The 14,568-nt window shown below is 45.2% G+C and overlaps 1 protein-coding gene across 1 annotated transcript in view; it reads right to left on the bottom strand.

Moving 5' to 3' along the window:
* prepl (prolyl endopeptidase like) overlaps nucleotides 1-14,568 on the bottom strand; it is a 58,267-nt gene that overhangs the window by 9,966 nt on the left and 33,733 nt on the right. Inside the window, 5 exon segments of the mRNA XM_038813417.1 lie at nucleotides 118-267; nucleotides 3,741-3,929; nucleotides 3,931-3,958; nucleotides 10,875-11,050; nucleotides 11,150-11,356. Of these exon segments, the coding sequence (XP_038669345.1) occupies nucleotides 118-267; nucleotides 3,741-3,929; nucleotides 3,931-3,958; nucleotides 10,875-11,050; nucleotides 11,150-11,356 (750 nt within the window).

Below are 14,568 nucleotides of genomic sequence, written 5' to 3'. Positions count from 1 at the left end.
AATGCAAACTTCCAAAGTAAGCTTACTTCTTAAGTGACTTAACAGCACCTTGAGTGAAGTTGCATTTTATGTCACAGTAACCTCATAGCATTACAATTACCATCTATAGTTAGTTACCTGTGGCTTGATATTCTGATAAGGACAATAGGCTTGAATGTATTTTAAAAGATTTTGGTCAGACAAAGGATCTCCCCACTCTTCTTGCTCTTCAATTGTGAGTGGTAATAAAGGATCCAGCATGGTGTTGAGAACATCAAGGAAAGGAGCCTGTGAAGAAAAATCTCATCCAATCAGCAATTATTTTACTGCAAGCTATTACTGTGAAAAGAACATAATAAAAAAGTGAAACGTATAAAGTCCTTCTACTTTCTTGCTTTTCTCTGTGGGCCATACATGAAGAGCGTATGGTGGAGAGAGGGGTTTGTTAGCAGACACACTCGGTGAAAGACTCCACAAAAGTGCCGATAGATCAGGAAACCAATAAAAAAAGGGGAATCAAAAGCTCGTCTTCTCGCCATTATCAATGCTCCTACAAGCTGCACCAGTATTCCATCTTGTATGCTAATAATGTCATGTAATTACTAAGATGTGAAAGTTAAATTCCCCAGGGCTATCTTTTCTTCCTTTGAGTAGTGACAAGCAAAAGCAGGTGTACACTCATCCTTTCTGCTACACCAACTTACCAATCACCAGTGTTTCTTCTTCAGAATGTGACCAACACAATCTCCAGTATTTTACTCCTACAGCTAAGTATGAATGGCTTCAATCTTTATAAGGTTTCAAAAAATTTGATATGTAGAAAGCCATTCAGAGGTATCTGATGAGCACAACTCCACCCACTTGTTCCATTTCCACAGCCTGAGCCACTGGGGAGCAGCATGGATTGTTTCTAGAATCTATTTCCATTAATGGACTGAGGACATCATTCTATTTAAGGAAGTTGCCAACATAAGCTGAAGCAACGTTGCCATATGAAATAGCTTTGGGCATTGTGCAGCATCCTCCTGAACATTTTGATATCTCAGTGCTGGAGTACCTTTATTACAACAGGAATAGAGACATTTTTGATCTGTTATGGATAATAATAATCTTTATTAGTGTCACTTGTAGGCTTACATTACACCGCAATGAAGTTACTGTGAAAATCGCCCGGTTGCCACACTACGCCGCCTGTTTCAATACACTGGGGGAGAATTCAGAAGGTCCAATTCACCTAACAAGCACGACTGGGAACCGTGTGGCACTGATTTCCACAAACGTGGATCAGGCGTACCGGCACTTAGAGGAATCTCCTGGGCGATTGGAGGTCCTCGGGGTTTGTTGGCTCTGGGTAGGGTGGCACCCAGGCACCGTGTACTGTCAGCATGGCACCTTGACAGTGACACTTGTCTCCCTGGAACCTGCCACCCAGGCAATGCCAAGGGTGCCCAGGTGCACTGCTAGTGTGCCAGGCTGGCAAGTGCCAAAGTACCCCAGGTGGTATCTTGCCCCTGCTGGGTATTTGGCCCGGGGTGCCTTGCCCTTATGATGTGGGGTGCAGGGAGCCTCGAGGACCCTAATTCAGGGTTCCTTCAAAATTCAGGTTGTGACCCATGGGTAGGTGTCAAAAGGGTCGAGATGTCACAGCGGCATGGCGGCACAGTGGTTAACAATACTGCCTCACGGCGCCGAGGACTCAGGTTCGATACCGGCCCCTGGTCACTGACCATGTGGAGTTTGCACATTCACCCCCACAACCCAAAGATGTGCAGGTTAGGTGGACTGGCCATGCTAAACTGCCCCTTAAATTGGAAAAAAATTGGGTACTTCAAATTAAAAAAGTAGTACTAAAAAAAAAGGGTCGCGATGTTAAGGGTCAGTGTTCTGCATACACCAGCAGTTTTCCAACGGTAGCATTCAGAAGTCTGCAGCGTAAATTCTACCTTAAATGTTGATTCCTCTTGCAGTGGCTGCCAACCGTGGGAGCTTGAAATGTGCCCCAGTCTGCTGCTGGAATGTAACGGTGAGTGCAGGTGACTGGTGACTCTATGTATAATTCCTGCTGCCTCGGAAAGGCAGCCAGCATAATTAAGGACCCCACGCACCCGGACATACTCTCTTCCACCTTCTTCCATCAGGAAAAAGATACCAAAGTTTGAGGTCACATACCAACAGACTCAAAAACAGCTCCTTCGCTACTACCATCAGCCTTTTGAATGGACCTACCTCGTATTAAGTTGATCTTTTCTCTACACCCTAGCTATGACTGTAACATTACATTCTGTAGTCTCTCCTTCCTTCCCTATGTAGGTATTGCGTGTCTGTATAGCATGCAAGAAACAATGCGTTTCACTGTAAATGTGACAATAAATCAATCAAAAACACTGGAAGCGGGGAGTGGAAGGGGAGCAGCCGCCAGGCACTCATTTTAATTGTGTATTTTAGGAATTAAAAAAAAAACAAGTAGCATTTATGTGGTCACGTATCAGTGGGTAATCATTTACCCTTGCAACATCACTGAAATTTAATGTTGATGATACTGAAGAAAATTCAAGTCCCGTCTCGTCAGGGGTAAGCCAACCCAGAAAACACACCTGTAAAACCTGGGTTTTTACCTAATATTAGAAGTTTGCCTCCAGAGAGCTAAAGACAATTTGATTGTGTCAGAGATTTAGTTAGCTGAGCGGGACCAAGAATTTCTAAGACACAGATAAAAGCTCTGTATCTTGTTTTTTCCTAATGCCTCTGGGGTAGTAAGCTTATTGAGGGGTACCTTTACCTCCTGCTGTCCCTGTGTGTTTCGTAAAAATAATTTGTTTTCTTTGATTTTGGACATATCCTTACAGAAGTTGAAATTCCCACTTCATAATTTCCAGAGGTGAACACAGAATTAATCAACTCAAATGAGAAGCTTCCATTGTCTTGTGCTGCCTTAAAATGGGGAAAATGGTGAACATGCGGCGGGACCCATGTTTGAACCCAGGCACTGCTCCTCATTAGTTTCACGGTAACCTGCCTGTCCAATTGTAACATATTCTGCTTGCTTGATTTTATTCCGTTGTCCTCACCCTGCTGCATCCTCTTCATCAATTTCCCCACCAACCAGCCAGCAAACCTGTAGTTTCTTTAAATTTAAAGCATGCATCACACTTAGAATGGATTTACTGACTGTACGGGGGCAGCGGGGGAAGAGGAGTAGTACTGGGGTATGGGAAAGGAACAACGAGGGGAGGCAGTGAGAAAAAATGCAGAAAGAGAGGATATTAGGAGAAGGCGAAATGAAGGGTGAAGCAAATTGAGGAAGGGAATATCGATAAAAGACAGAGAGGATATAAGGTTGAATAGGTATGAAGTGGTGGGAGGGGGAGAAGGTGGATGAGAGAAGGAATGAGATTGGTAGGGCTGCAGGAGGAGATGCAGTGCCAGCATTTCCTTTGATTTCACTGATGTCTTGGGGGCTCACAACTCACCACCTATCAACCCCAAGTCATTTTGTTATCATTGCTGGGTCACTCTTATCACTCTAGATCCAGATTTTGTCTGTCATCCTGGTCAGAGCTCCACAGCAGCCATCACTGTTGCCTGTTAGTTGACCTGCATCTGTATCTCTCACTAATCAAAGGAGAAAAAGTAAAAGAACAAAAGGGAAAAAGAACCACTTTTAGGAACGCCACAGGAGACCCACCAATATTTGGTACTAGTTCATAACCTGTACAATATTTCTGAAAATAACAAGTAAAAAGATTTATTTTCCAACTTACTCGCAAGACAACAGCTCTGATGGAACCAGGTGATACATTGCACAAGCTCCCTGCTAGGACTCCACCTGCACTGTTTGATGTTAGAGCTGTTTGACTCGGGTTTGAATATCCCATTCTGTGCAAGTGACGCAGACAAGCCTTTAAGTCGCCTATGCCTACGCACTTCTTGTCCAATCGACTTGCCTTGTGGCCATCTTAAACCTAACTCTCCGCCCCCTCTGTGTGGAGAATAAAATACGTTAAAAACAAATACAACAACAAAGCAAACACTGCAGATATCTGAAATTTTAAAAAACCCATAAAATGCTGCAAACACTCAGGCCAGACAGCATCTATAGAGACAAAAGCAGAATTAATATTTCGGGTTGATAACCTTTCGTTAGATACTGCCTGACTTGCTGTGCATTACTGACACTTTCTGTTTTCATATCAAAATAAAGTTACAACTCAAATCAATAAAATATACACAATGTGACCTTAATTAATTAAGGTGAAAACTCCAAACATGGTTTGAATTTTAAAAAAAGGTCTTTTTGCCAACTCAACAAAATAATTGAGATACGGAGACAAGTGTAACACAAGTGCAAAGGAACACTCTCCTGGTTTCAGGTTTCAGTTCCTTTCCCCTTTCTGTTTTCTAAAGCTGAACATTTAATCATCAGCAGCAAATTTATGTGTATATTATGGGTGGGATTCAGCAGGCCCCATGAAGGGCGCAAACCTGATTTTGCATGAATTTGAAACATTATAATATACTTAGTATGGTTAATGTTGCCATCTTCAGCCCTCATTGAATCTTTGGAGTGGGAGGGATCACGTGTGCTGGTTGGTGTGCTGGTCCTGAGGTCTGCTACATGGGTTGTTTAAAAGCCCCTACAGGGCTGTCTTAGTCCACAGTCTGTGGTATGGGGCGGCTGCGACTTGGGGGCCACATGGAATGGGGTAGGGTGATGTCAAGGAGCCAGGCCTTGAAAAGAATGGAGATGGCGTCATGTAGAGGTACGAGCCTGGGTGCCATGGTAACGGCGCCGTTGCTGCTCTCCCCTAAGAGGTTACCACGAGCCCGGTGGTGGCGGCGACCCTAAGAATCTGGGGACAGTGGAGACGGCATAGGGGGGGAAACAGGGGGCTCGATGGAGGCTCCATTGGGTGGCAATCATCGGTTCATCCCGGGGACCAAGGATGGGGGATTGGGGGTGCAAAGGTGGGCATCAGTAAATTGAGGGACCTGTTTATTGGCGGGGGGTTTGCGGGCCTGGGGGAACTGGAAGATAAATTTGGGCTTCCCCAAGGGAACATGTTCAGATACTTGCAGGCAAAGGCGTTTGCTAGGCGACAGGTAGAGGGGATTCCCTTTGCTGCCCTTGCGGGGGACGATGGACAGAGTGCTTCGGGGGTGTGGGTCGGAGAGGGGGAAGGTGTCTGACATCTATAAGGTAATGCAGGAGGTGGAGGAGTCGTCAGTGGAGGAGCTGAAGGCTAAATGGGAGGGGGAACTTGGGGAGCAGATAGAGGACGGGACTTGGGTGGATGCCTTGGAGAGAGTCAACTCTTCCTCTTCATGTGCGAGGCTTAGTCTCATCCAATTTAAGGTGCTGCACCGGGCCCACATGTCCGGGACTAGGATGAGTAGGTTCTTTGGGGGTGAGGACAGGTGCACCAGGTGTTCGGGGAGTCCAGCGAATCATGCCGATATGTTCTGGGGCTGCCCAGCACTGGAAGAATTCTGGAAGGGGGTGGCGGGGACGGTGTCGAGGGTGGTTGGATCCAGGGTCAAACCAGGGTGGAGACTCGCGATTTTTGGAGTTGCGGTGGAGCCGGGAGTGCAGGAGGCGAAAGAGGCCGGTGTCCTGGCCTTTGTGTCCCTAGTAGCCCGGCGGAGGATCTTGCTGCGTGGAAGGATGCGAGGCCCCAAGTGTGGAGACCTGGGTCAATGAACATGGCGGATTTATAAAGTTGGAAAGGGTCAAATTTGCCCTGAGAGGATCAGTACAAGGGTTCTATAACCGGTTGGCAGCCTTTTGGGGGAGGGGGGTGTTCCTTATTATAGTTTCTATATTTTTTCGCTACGGTATGTAACTTAACATTGCGTTAACTTAAGTTGTTGTTAATATGTTGGGTTGTTCATGAGGAGGGGCGCAGGTTCATGATTGTTGTCATTACTGTTATCGTTGGTATTTTAGTATGGTTCGATGTTGTTGTATAAATTCAAAATTTTTCAATAAAAATTATTTTTAAAAAAAGGAGCCAGGCCTAATGGGCTGGGTGGAAGAGACCTTGAAAGAGAAGGCAACTAGCCAGCCTCGTGCGGGGGGAGGTGGGAGTGGCAGCAACACCTCTGGAGTGGCTGCTCAGGAGTCTTAGGTGTAGAGGCAGGACAGCACTAAGATCTTGGATTCATGCAGCCCGAGTAAGAATGATGCCTATTAGCTTTGCCTATCCCTGAAGCAGGAAAACAGCTTTGTCCTCTAACAGTCCCTGAGGACTCATGCTCGTCAAGAGTTAATTCTTCACAATGTCAGCTGCCCATAAAAATACCTCAAAGTCAAGGAATGGGATGAATACTCCGGGTTCAGGGCTAAACAAGTGGGTACATGGGATCAAGAGGCACTGGGCTTGCTATGTGCTGGTCTCCAATGCCTGCAGTGAGGATCCATTAGCCCCCAAGGTGGACACCACCATCCAGTTGACCCTGCCCATTAAGGATGTGAGAGCATATAAACCCCCTGTCAAAACTCCCAGTGATACAGAGGATAAGGGTGGTGAGAACCAGATGAGAGGCCAAAGGTGACTCCGACTGGGCGAGGACATAGGCAGGGGCCAGTCCTGCAATTGAGATGGGAGGCCACCTGAGCTGTGAGTGAGCGGTGTGGGACTGGCTGCTTTCAGGTGTAGGAGGTTAATGGGTCAGGGGAGGTACTGATGTCAACCGGGCTGCGACACCAACCCGACTCTCTTTCATTCCTCGCAGTTAACTAATCAATATCACTATGGAGCCAGTGAAACTGGCTATTCTTCTTGTTTACAGTGCTGGAGGAATACAGGCGGCACTTTGGGAAGAACCCGCGGCACGAGACCAGGGTGGTCACAGGTCAGGTCAATAGCTGGAGGGCCGCACCAGCTGTACAGGGGGAACAAAGGCACAAATGTGCAGCTGGTGTGTGTGACCACTAGATGCGATTCACTCATGTGTGTGCATGTTTTCCAGGCATTGTGCGTGATCTTGGACAATCACAGATCACTGGCATTTTCGACGGTACCCCAAGGTGTAGGGATGGTTTGTAAGAGAAAAGGGATATCCCCCGAAGTCTTGGTGATGGCGCCAGTGCGGAGGCCAGTGACAGAAGACCGATACAACAAGGCTCACAGTGCTACCCGATCTGTGATCGAGCGATGTATCGGCCTCCTGAAGATGCGCTTCTGCTGCCTCGACGGGGACTGTGGGGGCTTCCATTACAGTCCCAAGAGGGTCTTCTGCATTGTGGTGGTCTGCTGTGCTCTACTTAGCATTGCTCTGCAGCAGGGCGACGCACGAGGAAGGCCTTGAGGAGCGGCATATGTCCTCCGTTCAGGACAGATTCAAGAAAGAGGCTGCTTAGGATCCGGAGGATGGAGGCCAGGCGAGGGCATGCATGGGAAGGAGGGCTAGGGACGCCTTCATCACCTCCATCATCACTGAGTAGGACCAGAATGTTGTCCAACTGTGCTACACATCCCAGGACATTGTGACCCCTCTGCGACCAGAGGATGAAAGTTGCAGATCTCAATAGGGAGCTAGGGAGTCTTTAAGTGCCTGCTGCCTGATTAATGCAGGAGGACGATGACAATTTTCAGCGAGTGTCATTTTGCACTTGGGTGGGCGGGGAAAGAAATAATTTTCTAAGTGCCTAAAAATTGCGATCCAGATCATGCTGTCTAGGCTGGTGGGAATTACATTGTCAATTTCGGCGTGAAAACCAATGTAATTTCTTCGGAAAATTCTGCCAATGCCTCTAACATGGAAATTATTCTCAAAGTGCTTCACCGAGGCATGAAGAACAGCAGTTACCAAAGCCAAAGAAAACTGGATGGCCAAAAGATTGGTTGAAAGAGCATCTTAAAGGAGAGAGAGGTGGAGAACTTTCAGAGGAAATTCCAGAGAGCGATATCTAGGATGACTTCCAATGATCCGGCACAAGAGGCTTAGTCAGTTATCAAGAATTTGTGAGGGAAGGGGCTTTGTGGGGTTGTAGGACTGAAGCTGGTTGAGGATTGTGGACCAATATGGATCAGTGCAGATTGAGGAACGGCGAAAGGACTTGGTGCGAGATAGGAAACAACCAAACAGAATTTCTAATGAGTTAAAATTTATGGAAGGATAAAGGGAGGCTGGTCAGGAGATCACTGAAGGTGACAAAGGCATGGATCAGAATTCAGTAGCATGATGAGCTGAGGGTAGGGGTGCATGCAGGCAGGACAAGATGGAGTTAGAAGTAAGTGAGCTTCATGGTGATACTGGGTCAGAGGCTCAGTTTGGTAGGCCCGTCAGAAAAAAATACCATTATTTGATGAAAACGGGGTAATCTTGTCAGATGTCTGGCCCATATGTATGCCTCAGCCAATTTAAAGAAAAGAGATTAGCGGTCATTCATCTTGTTGCTGTTTGCTTGATCTTGCTGTGCACAAATTAGCTGCCATGTGTCCCTATATTACAACATCGATTGCACTTCAAAAGTACTTAATTAGCCACAGAGCGTTTTTGGAACATCCTGAAGTTATGGGGGACTTTCTTTTCTTTTTATATAAATTTAAGAGTATCCAATTCATTTTTTCCATTTAAGGGATAATTTAGGGTGGCCAATCCACCTACCCTGCACATATTTGGGTTGTCAGGGTAAAACCCATGCAGACATGGGGAGAATGTGCAAACTTCACATGGGCCGGGATCGAACCTCGGAACCGTGAGGCTAACCACTGTGCCACAATGCTGCCCTCATGGAGGGGGCTTTTAAATCAAATGTTTAGCAGGAAGAAGGTATGATGCCACTCAAGACTAGGGCCAGGATTTTCCGGCCTCGTCGTGGCAGGACCACCGCAGGAGATTCGGCATTCCAGTCAAAGGGGCCATTGACTTTCAGTGTTCCTGGGCAGTGGACGGGCCAAAAAGTCCCACTCTAGAGATCTGTTAAGCAGCCTGAAAGTAAAAGGCAAAGTAACGGAGAGAGAGGGTGGAGATCCAGGGCTGGATATCGTTCAAAAGGACATAGACAAGTTGGTGGAAAGGTAGCAGATAATGTTCAATGCAGAGAAGTATGAGTTGATGCATTTTGGAAGAAAATGGAGAGGCAGGACAGGTGGAGAGAGCAGTTAGCAAAGCATGCTGTATCCTGGGCTTTATTAGTAAGAGCATAGAGAGCAAGAGCAAGGAGGTTATGCTGAACTTATGCACAACACTAGTTAGATCTTAAGGTGGTGTATTGTGCACAGTTCTGGGTGCCACGCTATAGGAATGATGTGAATGCATTGGAGAGAGTGCAGAAGACGTTTACAAGAATACTTCCAGGAATGAGAAACTTCAGTTATGAGGATACATTGGACCGATTGGGACTGTTCTCCTTGGAGAGGAGGCTGAGAGGAGATTTGACACATATTCAAAATCATGAGTAGATAAGGAGAAACTGTTATTGCTCATAAAAGAATCAAGGACAAGAGGGAACAGGTTTAAAGTGATTTGAAAAAGAAGCAAATGCGATGTGAGAGGTTAGGACTATTCTCCTTGGGGAAAGAAGTCTTAACAGGAGATTTGATAGATATGTTTAAAATCATGAGAGGGCTGGACAGAGCAGATGGGGAGAAACCATTCCCACTCATGAAAGGAGCAAGAATGAGAGGGCACAAATTTAAAGTGATTTGCAAATAAAGCAAATGTGATGAAAGAAAAAATGTTTTCACAGTGAATGGTTTGAAGCTGGAATGCACCACCTGGAAGTGTGGTGAGACAGCTTCAATTGAGATATTGGAGATGGCATTAGATGATTACTTGAATGGAAACAATGTGCAGGGGTACGGGGAGAAGGCAGGAGATTGGCATCAAGTCATAATGCTCATTTGAAGAGCTGGTGCAGACACGAAGAGCCATAAAGGCTTCCTTCTGCACCGTAACAATTCTTTGATACTCTGTGATTAAAACAGTAAAAATCTATCCAGTTTAAATTATACACTCCCACACTTGCAGCCATTACCCACAAGGTATAATTACTTATTTTTAATTAAAATGTGACCTACTTTGATGTACGTGACCCGTAAAAATAAATACAGCTTATGTTTATAAGAGTTGTATGTCACTCTCTTTAACCATAATTGCCACTCAGAATGTTTCCCCAATATTTGGCTTTTACAATATTCCTGGAAATGACTGCAATAGCACATCACTTTCTGTCCTCAGCATTGGAAGAAAAAAAAGAGAAAAACAGCAAAATGGAAAATAAGTTGATATGAAAAGAGAACAGGGAATCAAAAGGTTAAACTCATTTCGCTATTTATGCAAAGCAGCATTGTTGCCTTCTAAAAAATATTCCACAGATTTAGCCTCAGACCCACACTGAGGACCAAAGGACAAAAATCACAGAATAAGGGGTCGCCCATTTAAGACAGAGATGAGGAAGAATTTCTTCTCTCAGAGGGTAATGAATCTGTGTATTTCTTTACTACAGATAGATGTAGAGATTGGGTCGTAAGTATGTTTTAAGGCTCAGATAGACAGATTTTTAACCAGCAAGGGAATCAAGGGCTGTTGGGATAAGGCAGGAAAGTGGAGTTGAGGATTTTCATATCAGATCGCTTATGATCTCTTCGAATGGTGGAGCAGTTTCAATGGGACAAATGGTTTACTTCTGCCCCAACATCTTATGGTCTAGAGATCTGCTAATTCGAAAAATAAAAACATTTTATTTTCTGAGGAATTAAAGTACCACTTTCAGAATTAGTCTCCACAAATAAAACCAGACCATATACATGACATTAAACAGAAAATTATTCCCCTTCCTGTAGCCTCAAAACAGAAATTGTAAAATTAGATAACAGCTTTAACTTAAACCGTAGCATAACTTGACAGGCAATACATTAAATTGATTAAATGGAGTATGGAGACCGTACCGAACATGACAATATGCTAAAATCCAACCATCTTCCAATAACACCATTTGCTCTGGTTTGAAGTCAACATTCAAATCTATGCCATAAGCTCCATAAACATGGACCAACAACGGTTTTTTGTTCATTTGGTTCAATGTCTCTTTGTGAAAAACCGTGATGGGTACCAAAGTACCGTCCTGAAAATGAAAATAGTGTAAATAATTGCTGAAAAGGTTGCATTCTCATATTCTCTTGGATTATTAGTCCAGTAATACAATTGTTATATTACATCTTACCATGCTTGGTGCTTTTAAACGAGTCACTTTACAGTCCCTTGTAATCATTGGCTTAGATTCATCTTCATGAATATAGAACTCATTATCTTCTACTGAATACAGAAGATTCACAGGTGGTTGAACTGGAGAGGAAAGCCAAAATGAAAATTTGTTTGCCTCGCACTTTAGGTTATCCTCAGACTTGATAGCACAGGCCCAAGGTGGGAGCTGAGGAAATAAAGGACATCATTGTTCAATAAGTCCTCACATTATGTTACGTAACAAATGACAAAATACTTAGAAGTCGTAAGATAAATTTCAGCATCCTTTGTAATACTAGATTCAAATTTTGATGTAAATATAGCTATTCAATAATCTTCTATGTGGTGTTAACTAGCATCAGACCAAGTCACGCATTCCACTCCACAGAACTCTGTAATTTATGAGTTTATGGTATTAAATTATGATGTTTCCATAGCAAACATGGCTAGAACCCTCCCCCGCCACCCAAAAAAAAAACCTGTTTTTCCAACGTTAGTGGCGAGGCACCAACTTGTGGCAACCAAGTGATAAATGCCATTAGTCCAGAAAGAATAGGTTTAGGGGTTATTGTTCCTTCATATGGCGGCACAGTGGTTAGCACTGCAGCCTCATAGCTCCAAGGACTCAGGTTCAATTCCTGCCTTGGGTGACTGTGTAGAATTTGCATTTTCTCCCCGCTCCTGCGCGGGTTTCCTCCGGGTGCTCCGGTTTCCTCCCACAGTCCAAAGATGTGCAGGTTAGGTGGATTGGACACACCAAATTGTCCCTTAGTGTCCAAAAGGTTAGGTGGGGTTACTGGGTTATGGGGATAGGGTGGAGGCGTGGGCTTAAGTGGGGTGCTCTTTCCAAGGGCCAGTGCAGACTCGATGGGCCTAATCGCCTCCTTCGGCGCTGCAAAGTCTATGATTCTATTCAAAGTTAGGCAACAGTTTTACAAAACCATTCCTGGTTCAGAGATTTGTTTTTAGCATTTATAGTGTCAAAGAAATTGATGCATTTGCTGAAAACATTAGTTATAACGCGAGACTACGCAGAAGTAGCTAGATATTCCAGGCCATTTGTGCAAGTTTATAATAGCATTTATCCTTAGTTTAAGAAAATATTCTTAATTACATTTACCAAACAGATTTCAATATCCCTTTAGCTCCTTGTCCTTTATTTACCCATCCAATCTAATCTTCAGTATTGACATAGAACATGGATGGGACACCCTTAAGTGTGGTGATAGGTGGGAAACTGGCTTTCTTTGAGCGCAATGATTCACACTGTATTGCCTGTATTCACGCATTTTCACACTGTATTGTTTGCTCCTCACCTCATTACTGTCGCAAAAACTGGAAGCACGTCAGATCGAGGGAGGGTAGTCTCGGATTTGTGCATATCGCCATGACATGTTTTTTTCCTCTGGGGGCTATATTTAAAATACACCCACAATCAGTCTTCAAAGGTCTCCAGGCCAGGAGAGCCGCACGTAGGAACAGGCAAGGAAAGTACTACTTCCAAGTTCAGTGACACCTGCTGGATGCTGTCAAGGTCCGTCGGGATGTCCTCTACGCGAGTGATGGCTGGAGGTGGTCCACCAATGGCACCATTCTGGCTTGGGAGGTGGTTGCTTCTGTGGTCAGTGCAAAAGTAGTGCAGAAAAGATCTGCGATCCGGTGCAGGAAGCTGAAGATGAATGATCTCATCCATTCTTCTTATCAACCTCAACTCACACATTCACAAGCCCATCTGGACTTAGCAGGATGACACTCCACAGGGCTCTCAAACACTGCCAACTAAAGGCACATAACCACTCAATCTCTTGTACATCCCATCCTCATCCCGTCCACTGCCTGATCATGCATCCAAGACAGGCAGCCTTATCATCTGCTTGGCATGTACCCTGTTCGCAATCTCTCCATTTCCCTTCATAAAGACAAGTTTACACACAATAGGAGGGGGAGGTCCTAGACCGGGGGTGGAATGACTGAAAATAAGGCCCTTACTCCATATGAGGGGCATGTCATCGCATTGACAGGAGAGGACAGGGACAATGCACATGCGACGGTGAAATGGGCTGTGCCAACCCGAGTGCGGACCCTGAACCGGCTCATCCCTCAGACAACCAAAGAGTCCATTCTTCTCACCTTACAGTCACTTGCCGTGCTCAAGTAATCTCGACTTTACTTTATACGAACTTCTGGAAAGTGCCAGAGGGCATCATCCAGCCAGGCCGTCATCGTCAGCCATGCAGAAACTTCGATGGTAGAAGAAGAGGAGCACAACTGAAGATGCGTCACAGTGCTCACCCACAACCAGTGCAGAAACAGGTGGGACCCAATTCTAGAATACCCTTAGGGTCACAATCTGGTGAGTACAGCCCACAGTCTGGGCATCTTGGGTAATTGATGCCCAAAGGGCTGCTGGAGGTCAAGATTCTGCTGAGTCCTTTCCTGATGACGAGCCTCTGAACTTGATCCCAACTTGGCTGGTGGAGCTTCGGCGACAGTCAAGGGAATATCAGGAGGGGTTGTCAGCTGCTTTGCATAGATTGCAACAAATAATTTAGGAGTCTGTCGACCAGTGTTCAGTCGGAGATAATAGTGCCGGCATGTTATGCACCAAGATCAACACTAGTAGGATGGCGGCCGCCTTGGAGACCTTGCCCCATAGCAGGGTACCCAAAGTAGGCCAGGGCCATCCAAGTTTTGGTACTCCAAAGAAAGCATGCCAAAGTCATGACAAACAGGGTGTAGCAGTCAGCAGGTTGCCTCCACTGCAGATGTTGGGGATGCACCAAAATGTACCTGCAAGATTAGGAATTATTATGAGCACACCGGTGACACGGGCAATAACCACATGTTGTAAACTTTGCACTTATGTTTTTGGAATACCACCCATTTCACAACTTCTATGTATGCCTCCTCTTTATGATTAGTTGTGTTGTTGTCCATCAGGATATCACAATTGTCCTAAATGCCACTTTCAGATGTCAAAACCAGGTGTCTCGGATCAATGTTGTCAGCTTCCACATCAGCACAGTATATGTGTGCACTCATCATTTCCAAAATCGTCCTTAATGTCAAGTCTGCTTGTGTAAGGAGCCTCGTTCACACCATGTGCAGCTTGATGTGTTCTTCATTCTTACCTGCTTAAGACTGAGGGCGGAGGTGGTCACCCATCTCCTCTGCATTATTGTAAAGTGAAGGTCTCGTCTCCATCGAGGCATGTGTAAATGCGTGGAGAAGGGTCACTCCATTTACTTACTGTTCTCTAGTAGGATTCTATGAGGCCTTACACAGATTATGAGAGATAGAACATAGAACATAGAACAGTACAGCACAGAACAGGCCCTTCGGCCCTCAATGTTGTGCCGAGCCATGATCACCCTACTCAAACCCACATATCCACCCTAT

Source organism: Scyliorhinus canicula, chromosome 1, assembly GCF_902713615.1.
Source record: "Scyliorhinus canicula chromosome 1, sScyCan1.1, whole genome shotgun sequence".
Classification (NCBI taxonomy): Eukaryota; Metazoa; Chordata; class Chondrichthyes; order Carcharhiniformes; family Scyliorhinidae; genus Scyliorhinus; species Scyliorhinus canicula.
The sequence above is the reverse complement of the archived record's forward strand: the minus strand, read 5'-3'. Positions and strand labels throughout refer to the sequence as shown.